The 22,121-nt window shown below is 40.4% G+C and overlaps 1 protein-coding gene across 3 annotated transcripts in view; it reads right to left on the minus strand.

The window, feature by feature from the left end:
- TCEANC2 (transcription elongation factor A N-terminal and central domain containing 2) overlaps positions 1 to 22,121 on the minus strand; it is a 37,685-nt gene that overhangs the window by 10,285 nt on the left and 5,279 nt on the right. For 2 of the 3 annotated variants that reach the window (XM_060139991.1, XM_060139990.1), the window contains exons 2-3: positions 20,720 to 20,866; positions 13,055 to 13,196 (exon numbers count right to left, since the gene is read on the minus strand). In XM_060139991.1, the coding sequence (XP_059995974.1) occupies positions 13,055 to 13,196; positions 20,720 to 20,734 (157 nt within the window). In that variant the 5' untranslated portion in view covers positions 20,735 to 20,866. The remainder of the gene's footprint in view (positions 1 to 13,054; positions 13,197 to 20,719; positions 20,867 to 22,121) is intronic. The other variant, XM_060139989.1, reaches the window with a different exon arrangement.

Consider the following 22,121-nt stretch of genomic DNA (forward strand, 5'->3'; position numbering starts at 1 on the left):
ACATAGAAAAGCCAAAGAAATCAAGTAAACATTTAGAATTAAAGTTCAAAAAGTATTAGAATATAAGGTAGGTACACTTTTAAAAACAATCGATAGCTTTTTTATGTCAGCAATAAACAGTCAGTATAATAGGGGGAAAATCATGCTTAAACTAGTAAAAACCATAAACCACCTAGCAACTCATTAACAAGAGGGGGTTGCATGCCCATGTGCTGTTTGTGTATGTGCCTATCTCCTTAATAGCTCTGGAACCACTCTTAAACTCCATCCCCGTCACCACTGACCTTGCCTTAGGGCATGTCGCCTCCAGATGACTCCAGCAGCCTGACTGGCCTCTCAGCCAAAGTCTGGAACCCTTAATGCCACCTGCCACACTGCAGCTAGAGTGGCCTTTATTTAACTTTATTCGTTTCTCTTTCAGGGATATTTTTTAAAACATTAATCTGACCATTACACTCCACCACTTAAATCTTTCAATCCTGTATCCAAATTCTTATCTAGTCACACAAGTACCTTCACTATCTGCCAACTTCCCATCTACCTTCTAGCTTCATTTCCAGCTATTACCCCACTGTCATCGATACTCTAGCTACTTGCAGCTCCTAAGACACTTCAATATTTTTCTCACCTCTTTACTTTTGAACATATACTCCAATGAGCATTTTGTCTGCCTGGACTATTCCTTCTTCTCTCTTCATCTGGTTAACTTACATTCTGCCTTTAAGACTCAGTTCAGGAGTCCCCTTCTCCAGGAAGTCTTCCTTAATATAATAACCCCCAGTCTTGGCTGGTACCTCTCCTCTGTGCTTCCTTAGCACCTCATGCTCCTGTTCATCACAATAACTATTATAATTAGTTGTAATTATCTGATCAGTTATCTCTCTTGCCCACCAAAGAGAGCTCCTTGAGGGCAAGAGCTGTCACACGTTTATCTTTGGATCTCCAGCAGAAAACAGGGGCAGGAGAGGGGGTTGGGAGAGTGGGTGTTTGGTAAATGTTGGGGAATGAGAAACCCAGATGAGGAAATACATATGTTTTTACTAAAATATATAACAGAAAATTTGAATGAAAGGGGAAAATATACCATATTATATGATGGAAAGACCAGTACAGAGATGTCAATATAGAAATTAATTTGTAGATTTAATGTAATTACAATAAAAAAATCTTAGTAGGCTGCTTTTATTAGAATACATCCAAATAGCTTTAGACTTATTTTAGAAAAACAAATGGGTAATAGCATAAAATACTCTTATGTATTATGAGGTATAACTAGCCTTATATGCTATTGGAACATATTATAAAGCAACTAAAATTATATGGACTGGCACCAAAACAACAGATGGATAGATCTGTGGAATAAAAAGTGAAGCTCAGGGGACTTCCCTGGTGGTGCAGTGATTAAGAATCCACCTGCCAATGCAGGGGACACGGGTTCAAGCCCTGGTCCAGGAAGATCCCACATGCTGCAGAGCAACTAAGCCCGTGCACCACAACTACTGAGCCGATGTGCCACAACTACTGAAGCCTGCACGCCTAGAGCCCGTGATCTACCAACAAGAGAAGCCACCGCAATGAGAAGCCTGCGCACTGCAACAAAGAGCAGTCCCTGATTGCCACAACTAGAGAAAGCCCGTGCGCAGCAACGAAGACCCAACGCGGCCATAATTAATTAATTAAGCTCAGGAACAAACCCTATTGTATATAAAAATTAATATATAATAAAAGAGGCATCAATGAACAAAAGGAAATAGAAAAGAATTCAATTTGGGGAAAATGGTCAAAACATTTAGAAAATTTCTCAGATCACACCAACTGCATAGCTCAACACTTGCTTGATTTATTTACTCCTCACATGTCGACTGAAGGCCTACTCTTTGTACTAGGTACGCTAGGTACTAGTCATGCAGGGCTGAACAAGAAACTGTCCCTGCTTTAAAGGTTCTGTGAAGAGCATCCTGGAAGTAACTTTGAAGGGAAGACAAGATTCTTTAACTTCCCTCTCTATCCCATTATCTCCCAGGAATTTTTATCTAGTCTTTCTACTGACCAGGGAAAGAAGTACATCAACACTCATCACAAGGAGGAAGGTGAAGGGGAGGAATGCAGAGCCCTCATTAGAAATATCTCAAGGTGCTTCCTAGTTAGCGATGCTTAGTGAGGTGCTTCTGAAACACATGCCACTTAAAGCTGAAGTCACTACTCAACACTTTCCTTTTCTGGCTGGAGTTCTCCATATCCTTGAGATTATTCACTCAGAAAACAATATTTTGTGCTGTTGGTCACTGTTGTGGATGGTAAAAACACAAAGGTAAATGAGACACTGCAGGACCTCAAAGACCTAAATTCAGGGCATTCTAATACTTTTACAGAGCACCTACTTAATGCCTGGTGCTGAGGATACAGACATGAATGAGACACCGTCCCTGGAATTTAACCTACACTCGCCCTGCCAAAGTGTGCAAAGAAGATTTATGTATAAAAATATTCATTACAGTACTGTGTACAGCAGCAAAAAGTTAAAAACAACCTACAAGCTCACCATTAAGGGTCCAATCTGTTAAATGAATTATAGTCCATTCAAACAATGAATACTTGGCAGCCATTAAAGACTGCAATAGCGGGCTTCCCTGGTGGCGCAGTGGTTGAGAGTCCGCCTGCCGCTGCAGGGTACACGGGTTCATGCCCTGGTCCGGGAAGATCCCACATGCCACAGAGCGGCTGGGCCCGTGAACCATGGCTGCTGAGCCTGCGCGTCCGGAGCCTCTGCTCCGCAACGGGAGAGGCCACAGCGGTGAGAGGCCCGCATACCGCAAAAAAAAAAAAAAAATACAGGAAAAAAAGACTGCAATAGCTCTATGTGTAGTAACATGGAAAGATGATTACTTTACTCAGGTTCTCAGAAGAGCATGCACAGTATAAGCCAATATTTATTTTTAAAATTACATTTGTGTGTGTATATATATATATATATAAACAAACACATATATTTGTTTATACACAGAGAAAAAGAGTCTAAAAGAATTTATAATGAAATTATTAACAAGGGTCTCCTCTGAGCAGTGGGACTGTATGTATCTATGCAGTTCAGCTCACAATCTCATGGGCTGGCTCAACCTGTAAGCAATCCTAACAGCACGGGATATGCTATACTAGAAGTGCATTCAGGTTTCTTTGGAATAGAGATCCTTCCCTTCATGTGTTCCCCACCTTATCCTTTTCTCTCCCCAAGACAGGCACCGTTGATCCACCTTTATATACAAGAAATGAAGATGCACAAGTCCCACAGAGAGTCCTTCTTCTTGTCAAATCCAATGGACCTTTTCCATCGTGACATTACTTGATACCTCTGTGGCATCTGTCACTGCTGCCTTTTTCCTTCTGAAATATTCTCTTCCATTGCTTTTTGAGATATCACCTGTTACTGATTCTCCTCTTCCTTCTCCATCTCTTCTGCTGGCTGTACATGCCTTGCCCAACCTTTAATTACCTGTGAACCCCAGCTGGGACATTGTCCTTGGCCTCTTCTCTTCTTTCTTCACCTGTTTTCCCTGAGTAATCTTACCCACTCCTGTGGTCCAACTACCATCTGCAAGCAGATGACTCCCAAATACATATCTCTAGCCTAAAGGCTCTCACTGAGCACAATACCCAAATATCCAGTCCCCTACTGGACATCTCTACCTGCTTATTTTGCAAGCACCTCTAGCTCAACATTTCTAAAATGGAAAATGGAACTCATTATTATCCCCCTCAGTCCCTCCTCCTGTATTTCTTGTCACACATGGCACTAGTATTCACCCATTATTTTAGGCTCCTTAACATTTTTTTTTAAGATTTTTTTTTTGATGTGGACCATTTTTAAAGTCTTTATTGACTTTGTTACAATATTGCTTCTGTTTCATGTTTTGTTTTTTTTGCCCCAAGTCATGTGGGATCTTAGCTCCCCAACCAGGGATCAAAGAGGTGGGGGAGCTAATGCACCCCCTGCATTGGAAGATGAAGCCTTAACCACTGGACCACCAGGGAAGTCCCTAGGCTCCTTAACATTTCTTGCATCTTTTCCTTTTCCTCACGTCCCTCTTTATTCTCCCTGCTGCCCTGATTCAGGTCCTCATCACCTCTCCACAGGTCTACTGCAATGACTTACTAATCAATCTTTGTCCCCAGAGTGGCCTTCTCCAATTCATCCTCTATATTAAAGTCAAATTAACCTTTTAAAAACACAATTTAATCACATCATTCCCTTACCAGAAGCCCTTCAATGGTTCTCTCCTCTGTCCTCAAGTTAATTTCTAAGTATAGATTCAAGCCCTCGATGACCTGGAACCTCTTTGGCCATACCTCTCACCATATCTCTCTCTTTCCTTCCTCTCCTCAGTCCCAGCCCTCCTACCCCTTTGGCCTCCAGGTGCTAAGTTCTAGCCATAGAAAGCAGTTTGCGTGTCCTTGATAGGGTCAGGCTGTCTGGCCTTCTTACATTTCTGTACTTAGCTCACACTGCTCCCTCTGCCTAGAAGGTTTAAATGCCCACTTTTCCCTCTAAACTCGATGTAAACATCTTGGGTGCAGAGCCCCATACCTTACTCCTTACTCCAAGATAGATTCCCAGCTCCCAGCATAGTGCCTTACCACAAAACAATCAAGAAATGTTTGCTGAACTGAATCAAACAGTTATATTACAAAGAAAAAAAAGTTTACATTTGGCTTTCAGATTGGCTTTGTACTAACATTTGAATATGGATGCAGTGGATTGGGAAAATCACACAATTGCAAACAAAATAATGGAACTATACTGTAAAGAACTGAATGAAAAGTTCCTAATTCTTACCTATTGCTAAGAACCCTTCCTGCTTACTACTCCAGATTTTATAGAAATTATATCATTTAATTTTTTATAATTACACAATGAAGTAAACATTATTATATCTCTTTTTACAAAGAAGCTCAGCCGAGCAACTTGCCCAGAGCTTCATGGCTAGTGAGCATGGAAGCCAGGACCTGAGCACAGCAGCCTGGCCCCAGAGCCTGCACACTTAATGCCCCAACACCCTGTCCTTCTCTGTTATTAGGGACTGGCACACAGAGAGTGTCCAATAAAGTTCTGTTAAGATAATGTTGTTCACCTTCTTGATATTCCTAAATCAGAAGAGCCAAAGGGCAGAAGTCTTCGACTCTCAGGCCAGGGCAAAGGAATCACTGCTCTTGGCCTGCAGGGGGCAGTACACCTCACAGATACTCCCACAGGAGCCCCACCTGGACTGGTCAGGAGGCTCTCCCAGCACCAGGGAAACCACCCCAAGAAGGGCAGGGGCTATGAGGAGACCTGGGGGATGCAAGCTTTGCAAGCAAGAGGGTGACAGAAGGAAGAGTAACAGCAGGGAAGGCACTGAGTCTGGGGCAGGAAAAGAGGAGAGAGGATGCCTAGGGAACGCTCTTCTATAAAAAACAAGACAGAATGACAAACTTTAAATGAAAAAGGGAATTTCATGATAACAATAATGACAGCCACTGCACTGAATGTTTTACATTTAAGTCAATGAATTCTCAGAACAACCCTATGAGGTGCTATAATGATTCCCCGTTTAACAGGTAAAGAACTAAGGAACTAAGAGGTTAAGAAACTTGTGCAGGACATGGCAAGTAAGAAGCAGGGACAAGTTTCAAATGCAGGCAGTTTGGCTGCAGAGCTCAAGTATTAACCCTATACTGTTGCCTCCAGTGATCATACAGTCCTACCTCCTCCTGATCCAGATGGAAAAAATGAGGCTCCATGACCTTTCCCCAAGGTCACAAGTTGGTCAGTAGCTACATCGAGGAAGTTAATGATCTGCAAAAAGTCATTATTTGCTCCATGAAGTTTATGTTAAAGCAAGCAGTGCCACTGGCTGGTCTTATGATCTAGGTCAAGTCCCTTGGGTTTAAGAGTTCAGGGCTTCTGCATCCCAGCACATTAAGACAAATTCCCTGCAGGAAGCGGTCTTTTGCTCATTTAACAAACATTATCAAATACTTAGTAAGTACCAGGCCCTGTGCTAGACTTTGGGATAGAATGTTGAACAAGACACAGCCCTTTACTCAAGGAGCTCCAGGTAGGTCTAAGCACAGGAGAAGACACCTAAACAAAAACAGTGCACCAAAGTGTTACAGGTCCTAAGATAGTATTGAAGGGGGAAACCAAGGGCCAAAAGGACAGAGGAGTCAATTTGGCTGGCAAACGGGCCAGGGAATATCATGAAAGAGGCAATTCTCGTCCAGAGTCTTGACAAGCAGTAGACTGAATAAGAGCATAGAACCTGAAAGAGCATAGAGTAGTTGGAGGGCTGTGGTAGGCAAAATAATAGTCCCCAAAGACATCCATGCCCTAATCCTCAGAACCTCTGAATATGTTACCTTACATGGAAAAAGGGACTTTGCAGATGTGGTTCAGGTTAAGGACCCCGAGATGGAGAGATGAGCCTGGATTACCTAGGAGAGCCCAATCTAATCACATGAGTCCTTAAAGGCAGAAGAGACAGAAGAGTGGGTCAGAGAGATGAGGTGTGAAAAGAATTCGACCCACCATTGCCAGCTCTGGAGATGGAGGAAGAGAATCACAAGCCACAGAATGCAGGTGGCTTCTAGAAACTGGAAAAGGCAAGGAAACAGATCTCCCCTAGAGTCTCCAGAAAGGAATGTAGCCCTGCCAACACCTTGATTTTGGCTCACTGAGACCTGTACTGAACTTCTAACCTATAGAAATGTAAGATAATAAATCTGTGCCTTTTAAACCACTAATTTTCTGGCGATTTGTTACGGCACTATTCATAGATAATGAACACAGGAGCTTATCAGCGTTCAGGATTGCTGAATCTATGGGACAACTTAAGAACAGAAGGCCATTTGAAAGTTCCTTGCCACTAACTTATCCCATGAACTTGGGCAAGTCAAATCACATACCCATTCATTCACTCACTCACTAACTCATTTATTCATTCAATAAACATTTTTTGCTTCACCAAGACGATTATGTTTCATCTGGGTCTTAAAGGACAAGTAAGAGCTTGCCGTGGACAAAGGTGCATCTTTGGGTTTCAGGAGGTGGCATGACATGGCATAAGTCCACCTTAGCTTTGTCGCTTATTATATGGTTTCCCGACCTGGGGCAAGTTACTTTAAACTCTCTAAGCCTCAGTGTTCTCATTTGTAAAATGAGGAAATCAGTGTTCTCATTTGTAAAATGAAGAAATAATAATATTTACCTTATAGAATTGTTATATGGATCAAATGAAGTCGTAGATGTGAAAGCACTTTGTAAGTACAAGGTTTTTTGTTGTTAATCAATTATAAATGAAAATCAGATCAATATGATGGACTTAAAACTTCTCCCAGAATATTTATACCTACAGTATTGCAGAAGTGGGGCATGCCTGCCTACCAGGTTGAGTGCAAGGTCTAACTCCACTGCCTCATCAGCCATTTACTTAATATCCCCGCCCACTGGTTTCCTTTATAATAAAGGTATTCAGACACAGAGGCCCCATTAGGTGCTAGATCCAAAGGCTTTTGCCCAGCTGGCCCTCAACTTCCCAGACCACTTGAGAACAGTGAGGTTACTCACTTCCCCTGCCTCTCAAAACACTCTCCTTGGGCTTCCCTGGTGGTGCAGTGATTGAGAGCCAGCCTGCCGATGCAGGGGACACGGGTTCGTGCCCCGGTCCGGGAAGATTCCACATGCCACGGAGCGGCTGGGCCCGTGAGCCATGGCCGCTGAGCTTGCCCGTCCAGAGCCTGTGCTCCGCAACGGGAGAGGCCACGGCAGTGAGAGGCCCGCGTACCACAAAAAAAAAACACAAAAAACAAACAAACCACTCTCCTCCTTAGCCCGCGTGTCACTGCACAGCCCTGGTTCTCTTCCTCTCTCTAATTACACTCTTGCCTCTTCACCGGCTCCTCTTCCTCTTCCCATTTCCCTGCCACGGATATTCTCCCCAGCTCAATCCTTCAGCCCTTTAATCTTTTCTTTTACTCAGAGAATTCATCCACTTAAGTGATTTTTAAGCAAATGCTTCCAGGCGAATGTCTTCCAAATACATATTTTTAGTCTAGTCTCTCATCTGAGCTTCAGTCCTACATCTCCAACTGCCTGCTGGACATTTGCACCTAAAGAGTTTATGTCAGAGCAAACACTGACTAAAATGAAAATACTAGGAGAAAACTCCCATTTGAAGTACATAAGAAAAGGCACTAAATTCTGATTTAAAAGAGGTGAGCTTGAGCAGATGGCAGAACCCATAGAGATGGTCCAGTAAAATTAAGGCACATATGGCTGGGATTCAGGGCACAATGGCAGTCTGCTAACCAAGAAAGAACACTGCCCCAAGAGACCTGGATTCTCATTACATCTCTGGTGCTAACTCACTATATGGCCCTGGGTAAGTCACTTCATCTCTCTGAGTCTGAATTTCCTTGTTTATAAACTGAGGTAGCTAAATGGATTTAAACGTTTATGACATTGACATTTATAAAGTTCAGAAACAGAAAACAAAAACTATAAGATCTCAACAGTAAATGGACAAAGAACACAAACAATTCACAAAAAAAGGACAAAGTGCCAATAAACAAATAGAAAACAATCCATTCTATACAGCAAATGAAAACAAGATGCTATTTTTACCCAGTAAATTAGTAAGATTTTAAGAAAACTGTAGCAATGTAAATTGGAACAGTATTTCTAAAAATCTAAGATTCAGAAATGGATCAGGACAGGAGATGCATACCTAGGAGTTTTCTGAATTAAGGCCTCAGTTAAGCTGGAGAAGTGGACGGCCTCTGGCTAAGTGCTCTAAAGCAGCAGCCAAAGACTGAGGTCTGAGCTTTCTGGAAAAGTACCTCCTGTGAGAGGACGGGGGGACAAAGACGGAAGAAACAGAGAAAGGTGAGAAACAGGAATAAAGAAAGCTAGAAAGCGCCATGGAGAAAATCTTGTTTGACCCTGTCATTTTCATTAATTTGATGAACATATCCTGAGCATCTGTTATATGCCACACTAATGCTTGAAATGCATTGGTGAATAAAATATACTGCATGGTCTTGCTGGCATTAGAGTTACTGTACAGTAAACAAAAAATAACTTGGTAAATAATTAAATAAGTAATTACAAACTCAGATAAGGGCTTGAAGGAAATAAACATTTAAAAAATAGATAAAGAACTGGCAACAAGTTCAGTATCATTCATATTGACAGAAAAGAGTAATCAATGGTCTCAAGTTCACGGTTCTGGGAAGATGAGAACTGAGATAAGACTACTGGATTTGGATAGAATGAAATCTCTTGTGTCCTTAGAGAGAAGAAGAGTGTTTGTGGGAGAAGCCAGCATGGAAATAATTTAATGAAGGAGGGGAAGGGGCAGAAATGGGAGTTGTGATTATTAATCATATTTAAAGGAATTTGGCTATAAAAGGAAGAAGTGAAACGAGGTATCTGGAAAAGATGGCAGACAATTAAAGGAGAAGATTCAAGTGTATCCGAAGGTAGAAAGAGAGAGCCAGTAAAGGGGGTATGGGTGACAACAAAATGAGAGGCATCATGGCATCCTCATCTCCACAGTCAATCCTTACCAAGTCTGGTCCATTCTCCCTGATAAGGTCTCCCTACGAACCTGTCACTCAACAGGTTAGGTTCTTTCCTATTTTAAAAATTAGAACTTTCTTCAATTCCACATTCCTTTCTGATATTGCCACCTCTCTCTTTCCTTTCAATACCAAACTTCTTGAAAGAGTTGTCTGTTTTCACAGTTCATTTCCTTACCTCCTTCTCACTCCTCAAGCTTCTGCCCTTAACCTTGCCTTCGAAACTGTCCTTACCAAAATCATGAGTGACCTTACTTTGTAAAATCCAACGTGCAATTTTTAGAATTCGCTTCTTTGGCCCTTTGACAACGATGGACACTGCTGACGAATCCCCTCTCAGAAGCCCTCCTTCCCATTCCATGACAGCGTTCTCTCCCATTTCCCTGCTCACACCTTCTCCATTTCCTGTGAGCCTCATATATTGATGTGCTTCAGGATTTGGGACTTGGCTCTTTGCTTTTCCTACATACTCTCCCCAGGCAACTGCCTCAGTTTCTAACTATATGCTGATGATGACTCTCAAGTATATATTTACTGTCCCTCCTTAGCTTTAGCCTTGTACATCCAACATTCTGTTGGACATTTCCTCTTGGATGTCCCACAATAGTGGGACACTAAAGAAACTGCCCAGAATTTTTTGAGAGACAAGGAGACATATGAGCTAAGGGGCATGGAAAATAAAAGATCTAACAAATTTCTAATTGTAGAATGCCAGAACAAATAAATAGAGAGAATAAAGGACACGTGCTTTTGAAGACATAATGGTTGTAAAACTTCTACAAATGAACATAAATCTGCAGGTCCAGGAAGTAGAATATATCTAGGTTAAATTAAAAGAAATACATGCTGTGATAGCCTGTCTACAAGATAGCCCCCCAATGATACTCACCTCTTTGTATTCATAACCCCTGTGTAGTTGTCTCCCAACTGTACCCCGGTTGGTCTGTGTGATCAACAGAATATAATAGAAGTGATGGTATGTTACTTCTAAGATTAGATGATAAAAGACACTATGGTTTCCATCTTGGTTATTCTCTCTCGGATCACTTATTCTGGGGAAAGTCAGGCACCATGTCATGAGCAGCCCTATGGGGAGGCCCAGGTGATGAGAAACCGAGGCCTCCTACCAGCAATCCCATAAGTGAGTTAGGAGCAGATCTTCAAGCCCTGGTCAAGCTTTCAGATGACTACAGTCCCAGCCAACAGTTTGACTATAACCTCTTAAGAGACCATGAGCCAGAAGCACCCAGATAAGCAGCTCCTTGATTCCTGACCCTCAGAAAACCTGTGTGAGATAACAGACACTTAAGCTGCTAAATTTGGGCATAATTTTTACACAGGGACAGGTAATTAATACGCATGCTAAGACCAAACAGTTTTGAATGGCTTACAAAGAGTCTTCTCCATCTGGTCCAGACTCTGTCTCCAGCTTATTACATTTCAAGTACACAAAACTTCTTTTAGTTTTTGCAGTGTACCGTGTTCTCTCCCACCTCCAGCCCTCTGTACAGCTCACGTGATATACCCAGGCCTGACACATTCTTTAACATCTTTTCTACTCCCAACACATATACTCCTTGGGCTAACTTCTCCTCATCATCAGAGCACTCATTGCATTGTATGATAAAGTCTTGTTAAATTGCCTGTCCTTCCATTAGACTGCAGGCTCCAAAAAGGTGGGACAGTATTTGTCTCCTTCATCATTATGCCAGAATAGTTCCTAGCACAAAGAAGGTACTCAGTAAGTATTTGTCCCTTACAGCCCACAGGATAGGGACAGGCAGGAGGCTAAAGGTGGAAGAATGTAAACATTCTCAGGCAATGATCCAAATGAATCTTCAGGCTAGCAACTGACCAAGGAACCCATATATTCCACACAACCTCAGGTTATGGAAAGGCCTGGGATAGGGTCAAGACTCAAAAGTTGGATGGTTTCCAGCTCCTCTTAAGTTATACCCCCTTGTTGTGGTTTCATTATGATTCTTGAATTGGAATCTCTGAACATCAGACACACCCTTTCTTGAAAGCATATTCACAATGGTACTCAAAGGACAAATAGAAATGATTTTTTAAAAATTGTCATCTGTTCTGTATTTGTAGGACAATTCCAGACTATTATGTTGATATTTAAGATTTGATTGTAAGTGGTATTTGTGGTGTGCCTAAATATGAACATATACATACACATATGTACATGTATACATGTCATAAAATATTAACCACTAGTACCCTCTACTGGTGGAAATACCTTATCTGCTCATATGAATGGTCTTATTGCCCTCTAGTGACCACAACCTATAAAGAGAAAATCTAGCAGCAGATGGGAGACTCTCCTTGGCTATAATGATAGGGTTTTATGTTCTTTAAGCATCTAATTTTCTCAGATTCTGGTTTATATTACAGGGGTGCAACTCTCAAGACTCTTGGGGGAACCTCTGGGGAATTTCACACAGCTCTTGCCAGCTGTTAGCGCCAGTCTGAAGCTGCTTTCTCTCCTGCTTCTCATGAACAAGAGGTCAAGGGGAGGCAGAGAAGGCAATGGCTGCACTGGTGAGGGCAAGAACAGCAGCTGTGAACGACTACCCTGGACTCCCTGGGGACTTGGGAGCAGCTTGAGGAACACATGTTGGCCCTCCCTCGCATATTATTCACAGTTGTGTACTGTACTAAAATGGTAATTCAACGTAGTTCCTGACTTACCTCTTAAAATATCTCCAATGCTGTAATAAATGATGTAGCAGCAAATGTTGCTATTATTTTGTTTTTACAAACCATGCTTTGGAAGTTATTTCTACTCAAGACGGAAAAGCCAAGATTTAAGTGAAATGTCGCCTCTTCTATGGAGCCTTTTCTGAATTCCCCAGATGTAAGACTACTCTGTCCTCTGTGCCAGCATATACCTTGTACAGATCAGAATGGTACCATGGACAGTATTTATATGCTTTTATTTTTAACCTATATTATTTTACTACTCCCATTTGTCTACCTGCTTGTTTCTCCACCAAACCCTAAGTTCCTTGAGGTCACAAATCATGTCTTCTTCATTTTTGCACACCCAAGCATCAAGCACACTCAAAACGTTATCCACAGATCATGCTAGTTACAAGTTCATGCAGTAAGTACAGAAACTGAAGCAAGCATTTAAAACTTTGACAAAGTACTTCTACTTTGTTCTACAAAGTACTTCTACTTCTATAAAAATTGTTATAATTTTTTTAAAAAGTAGGGCTTACATTGTGTATATTTTAATTTCATTTTTCTGGTAATTTTTATTATATTTTAAAAGTATTAGTCTGTAACCAATGGAGAATTTTTTAAACAATGATCTCTTACCACAGATAGTTTGAGAAGCACTGATATGATAGATAATGTCTGAGGGAGGGAGGAAAGGAGAAAGAAGGAGATAAAATATAAGCACTTATAAAATTCGGAAGGAACATACCTATCCTTGTTGATTTTAACACTTCCTTGGAGGGTATTTTCTTCTTTAATTCTCGTAAGGCTTCAACTAGATTCTCTTTGGTTTGATCAGGAAGCTCCAACATAGTTTTCCATCTTTTTATGTCTTCTATAACCACAACTCTCTGAGAAAAAGAAAAGTCATTTGGAAAATGGAACATTTTCATTAGAAAGACATCTGCCTTCACCTGAGCTAATGGGGCTCCTATTGACATATGAATTATTGATTATGACCTGAACCAAAGCACAATATATGTGATGGCCCCAAATGATGGGTAATTGCTTAAAAGCAGCTCCTGCTTACTGCAAATCAGGAAGAGGGTTACATCTATTAGGAAAAGTGCAAGTTTTAATCTTACCATGTCAGACACCACTGGGCACTTAGCACTGAGAGGCAGTAAGGAGGGGAAGAAAAGAAAAACGATGCTGAGGTGAATCAACCTTATAGCTCACTTAAGTATCTTAATTCACAGGCAAGGACAGAGAGCAGAGAAGTCATAAAGACATATTTAGTTCAACAATAAAAAGCACACTTCAACAGCTCCCTACCTCCTAGATGGTAAAACTCAAACCTTCTCGTTTGAAGAATTTTTTAAAACTTTAAACACATAAAAAGGTAGAGAATAACTCACTATTTATAATGAAAAAAAGTTAACATTTTGTCATTACACATAAAATAATGAAACACTGTAAAGTTCAAGTCTCCTTACACCCTTCGCCCTTCATTCCCTTCCTTCCGTTTCTAGAAGAAACCACTATCTTAAAGTTGACACGAATCTTACCATTAAGTGTAAAATATTAACAATTAAGGAATCTGGGTGAAAGGGATGAGGAAGGTCTTTGTACTGTGTTGCAACTTTTCTGTAGTTTTGAAATTATTTCAACTAAGAATTTTTTTTTTAAGTAAACAGGGAGACAAAAAAATAAAGTCGCTTTTATAATTGCACACACAAAAATTTTTTCTTGCTTTTATCAATATTACCCTGGGGAGGTAGGGACTGGGAAGGGGCACAGGGGCCTCTGATAAATGTCCTGTTTCTCGATCTGGATACTGGTTACACAGGTGTGTTCTCTCTGTGAAAATCTGTTAAGACGTACATATTTGTCTACTTTTCTACATGCATGTGATAGTTCAATAAAAAGCAACCCAAAAAGTCTCAACTCCCTCCCTGGCTGGGGTCTAGCCTAGCTGCCCGTGGTGGGAGGAGGGGATGTCTGGGGACTTCTCTATTTCCCCACCTCGGCTTCTCCTCCTCCCCCATCTGCTTGTTTGCTTTGGTCTTTGGCCCTTCCAGGTTCGAAACTGGGAAAAAAAGCAGCAGTAAGGGAAAGCAGAAGCCTTATTTTTGGTTGTGATGCTACGCTCATCAGGTTTCAGTGCTCTCTAGATTTGGCAGATATTCAGGAGATGTTTTTGTGGTTCCGTGGAGAGCTCCCATGGTTGAGATCTCACCTGCAGTTCCCACAACACTAGCAAGGCCCCTTCCAGCCAGCGGCTTACAGGTCCACCCTAAGTCTCCAGTTTCTGGCAACTGCTTCACCCACTCTCTCTGTAGGGGTCCCACTGCCCTTCCAAGGATCCTTGTGAACTGAGCTCCTTTAATTCAACTCCAGGCCAGTTAGCATTTTCTCCACTATGCCCACATCTTTGCCCTGAAAAACTCTGTGCATAACAACTTTCCCACAGCAGCCACTTCTCCTTCTTGTGGCATCAGTTGCCACCCTGTTTTTAGACTTTCCCAGGCACAGGTCTGGTCTCTGTGTCCACCAACTCCAGGAACTGAGGTCACGTTCTCCAAGTGAAAATACCATAGCCCTCCCACTTTATCCAAAGGAATTCTATCTCCTCTCTTTCTTTACCTTCAACCTTCTTTTTTTTTTACCTTCAACTTTCTTTATTGCCTATGGCAGGTGATAGGTTCAGGATTCCAAAACTGGTCTTCATTATCTGCCTTCACAAGCTCTGTATAGATGGTCTAGAATAACATTTGGGAACACCATTTTATAGCTATTCCTTTGTTCTCAGCCTTTAGGAGCCCTAGCGAAAATTGAGACAGAGCCCTTTTTTATGATCTGTTACAATATAAAATAGTATTAGTGTTAAATGGTATGACAAATAAATCGATGAAGCCAGGTAAGGGATATTTTCAGTAGGAAGAAGGTGTAAATATAACATTCTGCAGCTTGCTTTTTTCACTCAGTATAATTTCTTGATTTATCCATACTGATACGTATAAACCCAGTTGATCTATTTTAATAGTATTGAATATTATTCCATTATTTTTATATACAATGTCTTAGAATTTTAAAATCTAGTCCCCTAATGGACTTTTTTCCTCCCTCACATTTTCCCTATTATAAACATTGCTTCAATGAACTCCTGCCTATTATACACTCGTATGTCTTCCATCCTTTACTTTCAACTTTTTTCTGGGTCATTATGCTTTAATAGCCTATGGCTGCTTTACTTTGCTCCTCCTCCCCTATCCAATCTGAGAGTTTCTATCCTTTAATAGGCATGTTTAATCCATTTGCATTTATTATGATTACTGATACACTGGACATACTTTCTCTTTGCTTTTTTCTTCTTTTCTTATCTTTTATTTAACAGCCTGAGTTTTCTTTAATCTTGTTTTTTCTTTTACGGCTTGGAAGTTATACATTCTATTTCTATCATTTTAGTGTTTGCCCTTACAAGTTTTAAGATACTCAATGAAATCTACACCAGTATCCTCCTCACAAGTCTCTACCTTCTGAAACGCTTATTAGAAATATACATGGTCTCTGCCTGTCCTTCAAGTCTCTTAACTTGTCATATTTCTATTTCTGTGGGATGCATTCTAAGTGATTTCCTCAGATCTAGCTTTCAATTCAGCATTTCTCTCCATAGCTATGACTTACCTACTTTTAACCTGTTCAATGTGTTTCTTTGTCAACAAATATGCTTTTTCATTGGACAAATTCTGTTTTTTTCTCTAAATCTGCCTGTTTTCTTTTCATACTATCCTATTCTTATCATTTCTATTACTTTCATTATCCTGTGAACATTTTAAACATATTTAAGGTCTCTTTCAGACTGTTATCTCTGCTTCTTGGAGTAGAAATTCTATTATTTACATCTGCCTGCTCATCCTCCCTCCTGGTAATTTATTTTATTGTAGAGTTTTGTAATTTTTGACCATGAATTCATCTTTAATGGAGACTGTTTTCCACAGAAGTCCTGTGTACTCTAGGTTGTGAAGTGTCTTAACAGGGAAATCTCACCTTTGCCTTTGCCAAGGCCTTTGGATTTCCCTGGTTCTGGGCCAGTTTTCATGTTAATTTTTCAGCTTTGCAGATAGCACGAAGTTAAAAATATATATACACACATAGTAATAAGTGTGAGGTTCTAATTTATTATGGTCAACTCTTTTTGAACTCAAACCCTGAGATGATACAATCTTCATGCTGCTTCCTTGGACTGGTGGATGGAATTTTTCTAGTTCATTTTTCAAAAGCATAGTAGCCCTGTGTTGACTCCCAGCTTCATGTGGCCTGAAGCCTTATCTGCTGTCCCCATACTGGCCCTAAAACCCCAGCCCCTAAACTCTGTACCTGGTTTGCATGGAACTATATACAAGCATACCCTGTTTTATTGCACTTCACTTTATTGTACTTTGCAGATACTGCATTTTTTTTTTTTAACAAATTGAAGGTTTGTGGCAACCCTGCAACGAGCAAGTCTACAGATGCTGTTTTTCCAACAGCATTTGCTCACTTTGTGTCTCTGTGTCACATTTTGGTAATTCCTGCAACATTTCAAACTTTTTCCATTATTATTATATTTGTTATGATCTGTGATCAGTGACCTTTGATGTTACTATTGTAATTGTTTTGGGGTGCCACAAACCATGCCCATACAAGACAGCAAACTTAACTGATAAATATTCTGACTGTTACACCAACCAGCCATTTCCCCATCTCTCTCCCTCTCCTTGGGCCTCCTTGTTCCCTGAGACACAACAATATTGAAATTAAGTCAATTAATAGCCCTACAATGGCCTCTAAATGTTTAAGTGAAAGGAAGAGAAACACGTCTCTCACTTTAAATCAAAAGCTAGAAATGATTAAGCTTAGTGAGGAAGGCATGTTGAAAGCCGAGACAGGCCAAAAGCTAGGCATCTTGCATCAAATAGTTAGCCAAGTCATAAATGCAAACGAAAAGTTCCTGAAGGAAATTAAAAGTGCTACTCCAGTGAACACACAAATGATAAGAAAGCAAAACAGCCTTATTGCTTATATGAGAATGTTTTAGTGGTCTGCACAGATCAAACTAACTACATTCCCGGGGAGGGGGGGTGATGGTGTGATGAATTGGGAGATTGGGATTGACATATATACACTAATATGTATAAAATGGATAACTAATAAGAACCTGCTGTATAAAAAGATAAATAAAATAAAATTCAAAAAAAATAAAGAAGTATAATTGATATGTTAAGAAAGGAGAGAGAATCAGAATCATAAAAAACCAAAAAAACTAACTACAACATTCCCTTAAGCCAAAGCCTAATCTAGAGCAAGGCCCTAACTCTCTTCAATTCTATGAAGGCTGAGAGAGGTGAGGAAACTGCAGAAGAAAAGTTTAAAGCTAGCAGAGGTTGGTTCATCAGGTTTAGGGGAAGAAGCCGTCTCTATAACATACAAGTACAAGGAAGCAGCAAGTGCCTAAGTAAAAGCTGTAGCAAGTAATCCAGAATATCCATCTAAGATAATCAATGAAGGTGGCTACACTAAACAACAGATTTTCAATGTAGACAAAACAGCCTCATATTGGAAGAAGATGACATCTCAGACTTGCATAGCTAGAGAGAAATCAATGCCTGGCTTCAAAGGACTGGCTGACGATCTTGTTAGGAGCTAATGCAGCTGGTGACTTGAAATACAAGCCAATGCTCGTCTGCCATTTTGAAAATCCTAGGGCCCTTAATAATGATGTGAAATCTACTCTGACTGGGCTCTATAAATGTAACAACAAAGCCTAGATGACAGCAAATTTGTTTACAACATGATTTACTGAATATTTTAAGCCCCCTGTCGAGACCTATTACTCCGAGAAAAGATTCCTTTCAAAATATCACTGCTCATTGACAATACACCTGGTCACTCAAGAGCTCTGATGGAGATGTACAACGAGATTAATGTTGTTTTCATGCCTGTTAACACAACATCCATTCTGCTGCAAGGAGTAATTTTGACTCTCAAGTCCTAGAAACACATTTCTAGGATACATGTATCTAGAAATAGATTAGAAATACATTTCGTAAGGCTATAGCTGCCATAGATAGTTGAGTCCTCTGATGGAAAAGTAAATTGAAAATCTTCTGGAAAGAATTCACCGTTCTAGATGCAATTAAGAACATTCATGATTCACAAGAAGTCAAAATATCAACATTAACTGGAGTTTGTAAGAAGCTGATTCCAAACCTCATGGATGACTTTGAGGGGTTCTAGACTTCAGTGGAGAAATTAACAGTAGATGTGGTGGAAAGTGCAAGAGAACTAGAATTAGCAGTGGAGCCTAAGGATATGACTGAATTGCTGCAATCTCATGATTAAACTTTAATAGATAACGAGTTACTTCTTATGGATGAGCAGAGAAAGAGGTTTCTTGAGATGGAATCTACTGCTGGTGAAGATGCCATGAAGATTGTTGAAATGACAATGAAGGATTACATAAACTTAGTTGATAAAGCAGCAGCAGGGTTTGGTAGGATTGACTTCAATTTTGAAAGAAGTTCTACTGTGAGTAAAATGCTATCAAACAGCACTGCATGCTACAGAGAAATCATTCATGAAAGGAGGGTCAATTGATGGCAAACTTCATTGTCGTATTTTAAGAAAATGTCACAGCCACCCCTACCTTCAGCAACCACCACCCTCATCAGTCAGCAGCCATCAACATCGAGGCAAGACCTCCACCAGCAAAAAGATTCCAACTCGCTGAAGGCTCAGATGATGGTTAGCATTATTTAGCAATAATTATTTAGCAATTTTTAAATTAAGGTATGTACATTTTTTTAGACATAATGCTATTGTACACTTAACAGATTACAGTATAGCAGAAACGTAGCTTTTATATACATTGGGAACCAAAAAAAAAATCGCATAATTGCAGTGGTCTAGAACGGAACCCACAATATCTCCAAGGTATGCCTGTTATCTCCAGCTCTGGGTTTGGATTTCCTCTTTCTTCCTGGCACCTGAGTGTTTCTCTTTCTTCTTTTCAAGCTCAGTTCTGTATTGGAGACTTTTTTTTTTCGTTTTTGGCCGCACCATGCGGCATGCAGGATCTTAGTTCCCTGACCAGGGATGGAACCCACGCCCTCTGTAGTGGAAGAGCAGACTCTTAACTGCTGGAGTGCCAGGGAAGTCCCTGTACAGGAGACTTTTTATCGAGCATTTCTACATGGCTGGAATGAGGTTGGGGTTTTCATATCCGATCATTCCAGCATATGGAACTACAGAAGCCTAAGCTCTTTAGTATGGTATAAAAGGTCTTAACAAACATGACTTGGCTCCTGACATCCTTTTCAGCCTCACCGTTGGCTCAACATACATCAAATTATTTGAAGCTGCCTAAACAACCACAGTATTTCACATCCTCTGCCTGGGATGCTCTTTCTCTGCCTGAACCACATGATAACACCTACTTATTTTGAAAGACTCTTCAAGAATCACCTCCTGTATGAAGCCTTGCTTGCCTCTCTCCAACCGCATCTGACCAAACTCCCTTTTGAGTTTGTAATCTGCACAGGCTTCAATTGCCCCATCTGTACTTTCTGCAAATAGTTATCTACAAGGCTGTCTTCTCCATTAGACTATGAACAACTTGAGGGCCAGAACAATTTCTTACTTGTCTCTCTATCCCCAGTGTGCAGTAGATGTAATTGAACAAAGTTATATCTACCCTCAAGGACTAAGTACAGTACAGTCTTCAGATCTGAAATATTAGGGCAAAAATAGAAAAATATAGCAGCCCGTTCCAGAGAATTCCATATACATACAAAGAATGTTTCCCTATTTTTGTCCACATATGGGCCCCAAAATGGATACTGCAAGTTCTTATCTGAATTATTTAGAGGAAAAAGGGAAGTGGAAATAAAATATGAATGGGGAAGCTATAATGAGTAGTGGAATGGTTACTGCCAGAAAGAAAAGGTGCTCTCCAAAATACCATCTGGTCTTAACAGTTGTGGATAGCTGGAATATCAGGTTTGGTAAAACCAATTAAGGAAAATGCTTCGCTCATAAGCAATAAAATGGGCACCATTCCACTGGTGGGGGCAGGGGACAACATATTGGCTAGTCAATCCTACAAAGGGAGTATAAAGATTTATAAAGCATTCTTAAGTGCAGAACCTAAAATAATTAGCATCTTTTCAGAATCTTTGCATTTAAAAAAATCTCCTAGTGCAACCAACAGAAGAAATCACTTTCCCTTAGGAAGAAAGAAGAGATTAACCAAATTAACCTTTACTATTCAAATGTACACCACATGAGCTTATTGAGTGTCACTTTTATTGAATGTGATAAGGCTATGGCAAAATTACTTGTAATATGCTGATAACAGAAGTACAATGGTCCTAATATTCCAAGATTTTTATACCTCCTCTGCTGGCATTCAGAAACCTCCACTTTTCTTTAGTTCACAGACTGTGGAACCAGATTTTCTAGTTCAAATCCCAGTTCTGCCACTGAAAGCTTCATAACTTTGGACAAGCTACTTAATCTCTCTGTGCCTTAGATTCTTCATCTGTAAAATATAAATGATAAAACCATCCATTTCACAGAGCTATTATTAGAAGTTAAAGAGTTAATATATGTAAAGCACTTAGCACAATGCCTGGCCCACAGAAATGGGCTCAATAAATGTAAGCAGGAATCATTATTACTATCATCATCATCATCATTCTCAGCTCTAGTTTTACTACACAGCCTCTTTTTTTCCATACAAGAAAAGAGGGAACTATTTATTAGCTTTTATTGTGTGCCAGGCACAATGCTTAGCCCTTTCAATATGCATTTATTTATTTAGCCCTCATAACAACCCTGCAGGTTAAATATTATTTCTGATGTTACTGATGAGGAAATTGAGGCTTGAATATTCAGCAGATTCTTGTCATTAAAACATGATAGTGGTGTGTGAGAATAGTCACTTGGCAAAACGTGGACCTAGTTAACTCTCTAGAATTCATATTTAACTCAACTTGTTTTTAATTTGCCATTGTATACACAGGAAAGTAAGCATGTGTGCATGCATAAACGAAAGAGAACAGCAAGTACCACTTACTGAATGGTTATATGTCGCTACTTCCCTCTACCTAGCCAAATCTTTCCATCTCTTTAAGGTGCTCTGACCACTAAAACAGATGCTGAGCTCTTTCCTCTCTTAACTCTTTTTTTGGTCTGCGTTGGGTGTTTGTTGCTGCATGTGGGCTTTCTCTAGTTGCAGCAAGTGGGGGCTACTCTTTATCGCGGTACGCAGGCTTCTCATTGCAGTGGCTTCTCTTGTTGCGGAGCACTGGCTCTAGGCACGCAGGCTTCAGCAGTTGCAGCACACAGGCTCGGGAGTTGTGGCTCGCAGGCCCTAGAGCGTGCAGGCTTCAGTAGTTGTGGTGCACGGGCTTAGTTGCTCCGCGGCATGTGGGATCTTCCCAGACCAGGGCTCGAACCCATGTCCCCTGTATTGGCAGGTGGGTTCTTTTTCTTTTTAAGGCTCATACTTTTATCTTAAATTTTTCTTATGTTCCCTAAAGTACCTAGCACAGTACTGAGCATAAAGTTGTTTCACAGTAACATTGGTGGAGTAGCTTACTATCCAGACCCAGCAAGGGCATCCCCAAATAATGATTATTGTTTATTCAATAAATTTTTACATACAATGTAGCAGGCACTGTGTTAGGTCTTAAAGCAGAATCAGAACATAAGAGACTGCAGTCCCAGTCCTAACAGTTCATAATAGATTGGGGAAACTACAGGTAATCAGATAATTACAATACAGTAAGGTA

This window comes from Lagenorhynchus albirostris, chromosome 2 (genome assembly GCF_949774975.1).
Source record: "Lagenorhynchus albirostris chromosome 2, mLagAlb1.1, whole genome shotgun sequence".
Lineage (NCBI taxonomy): Eukaryota > Metazoa > Chordata > Mammalia > Artiodactyla > Delphinidae > Lagenorhynchus > Lagenorhynchus albirostris.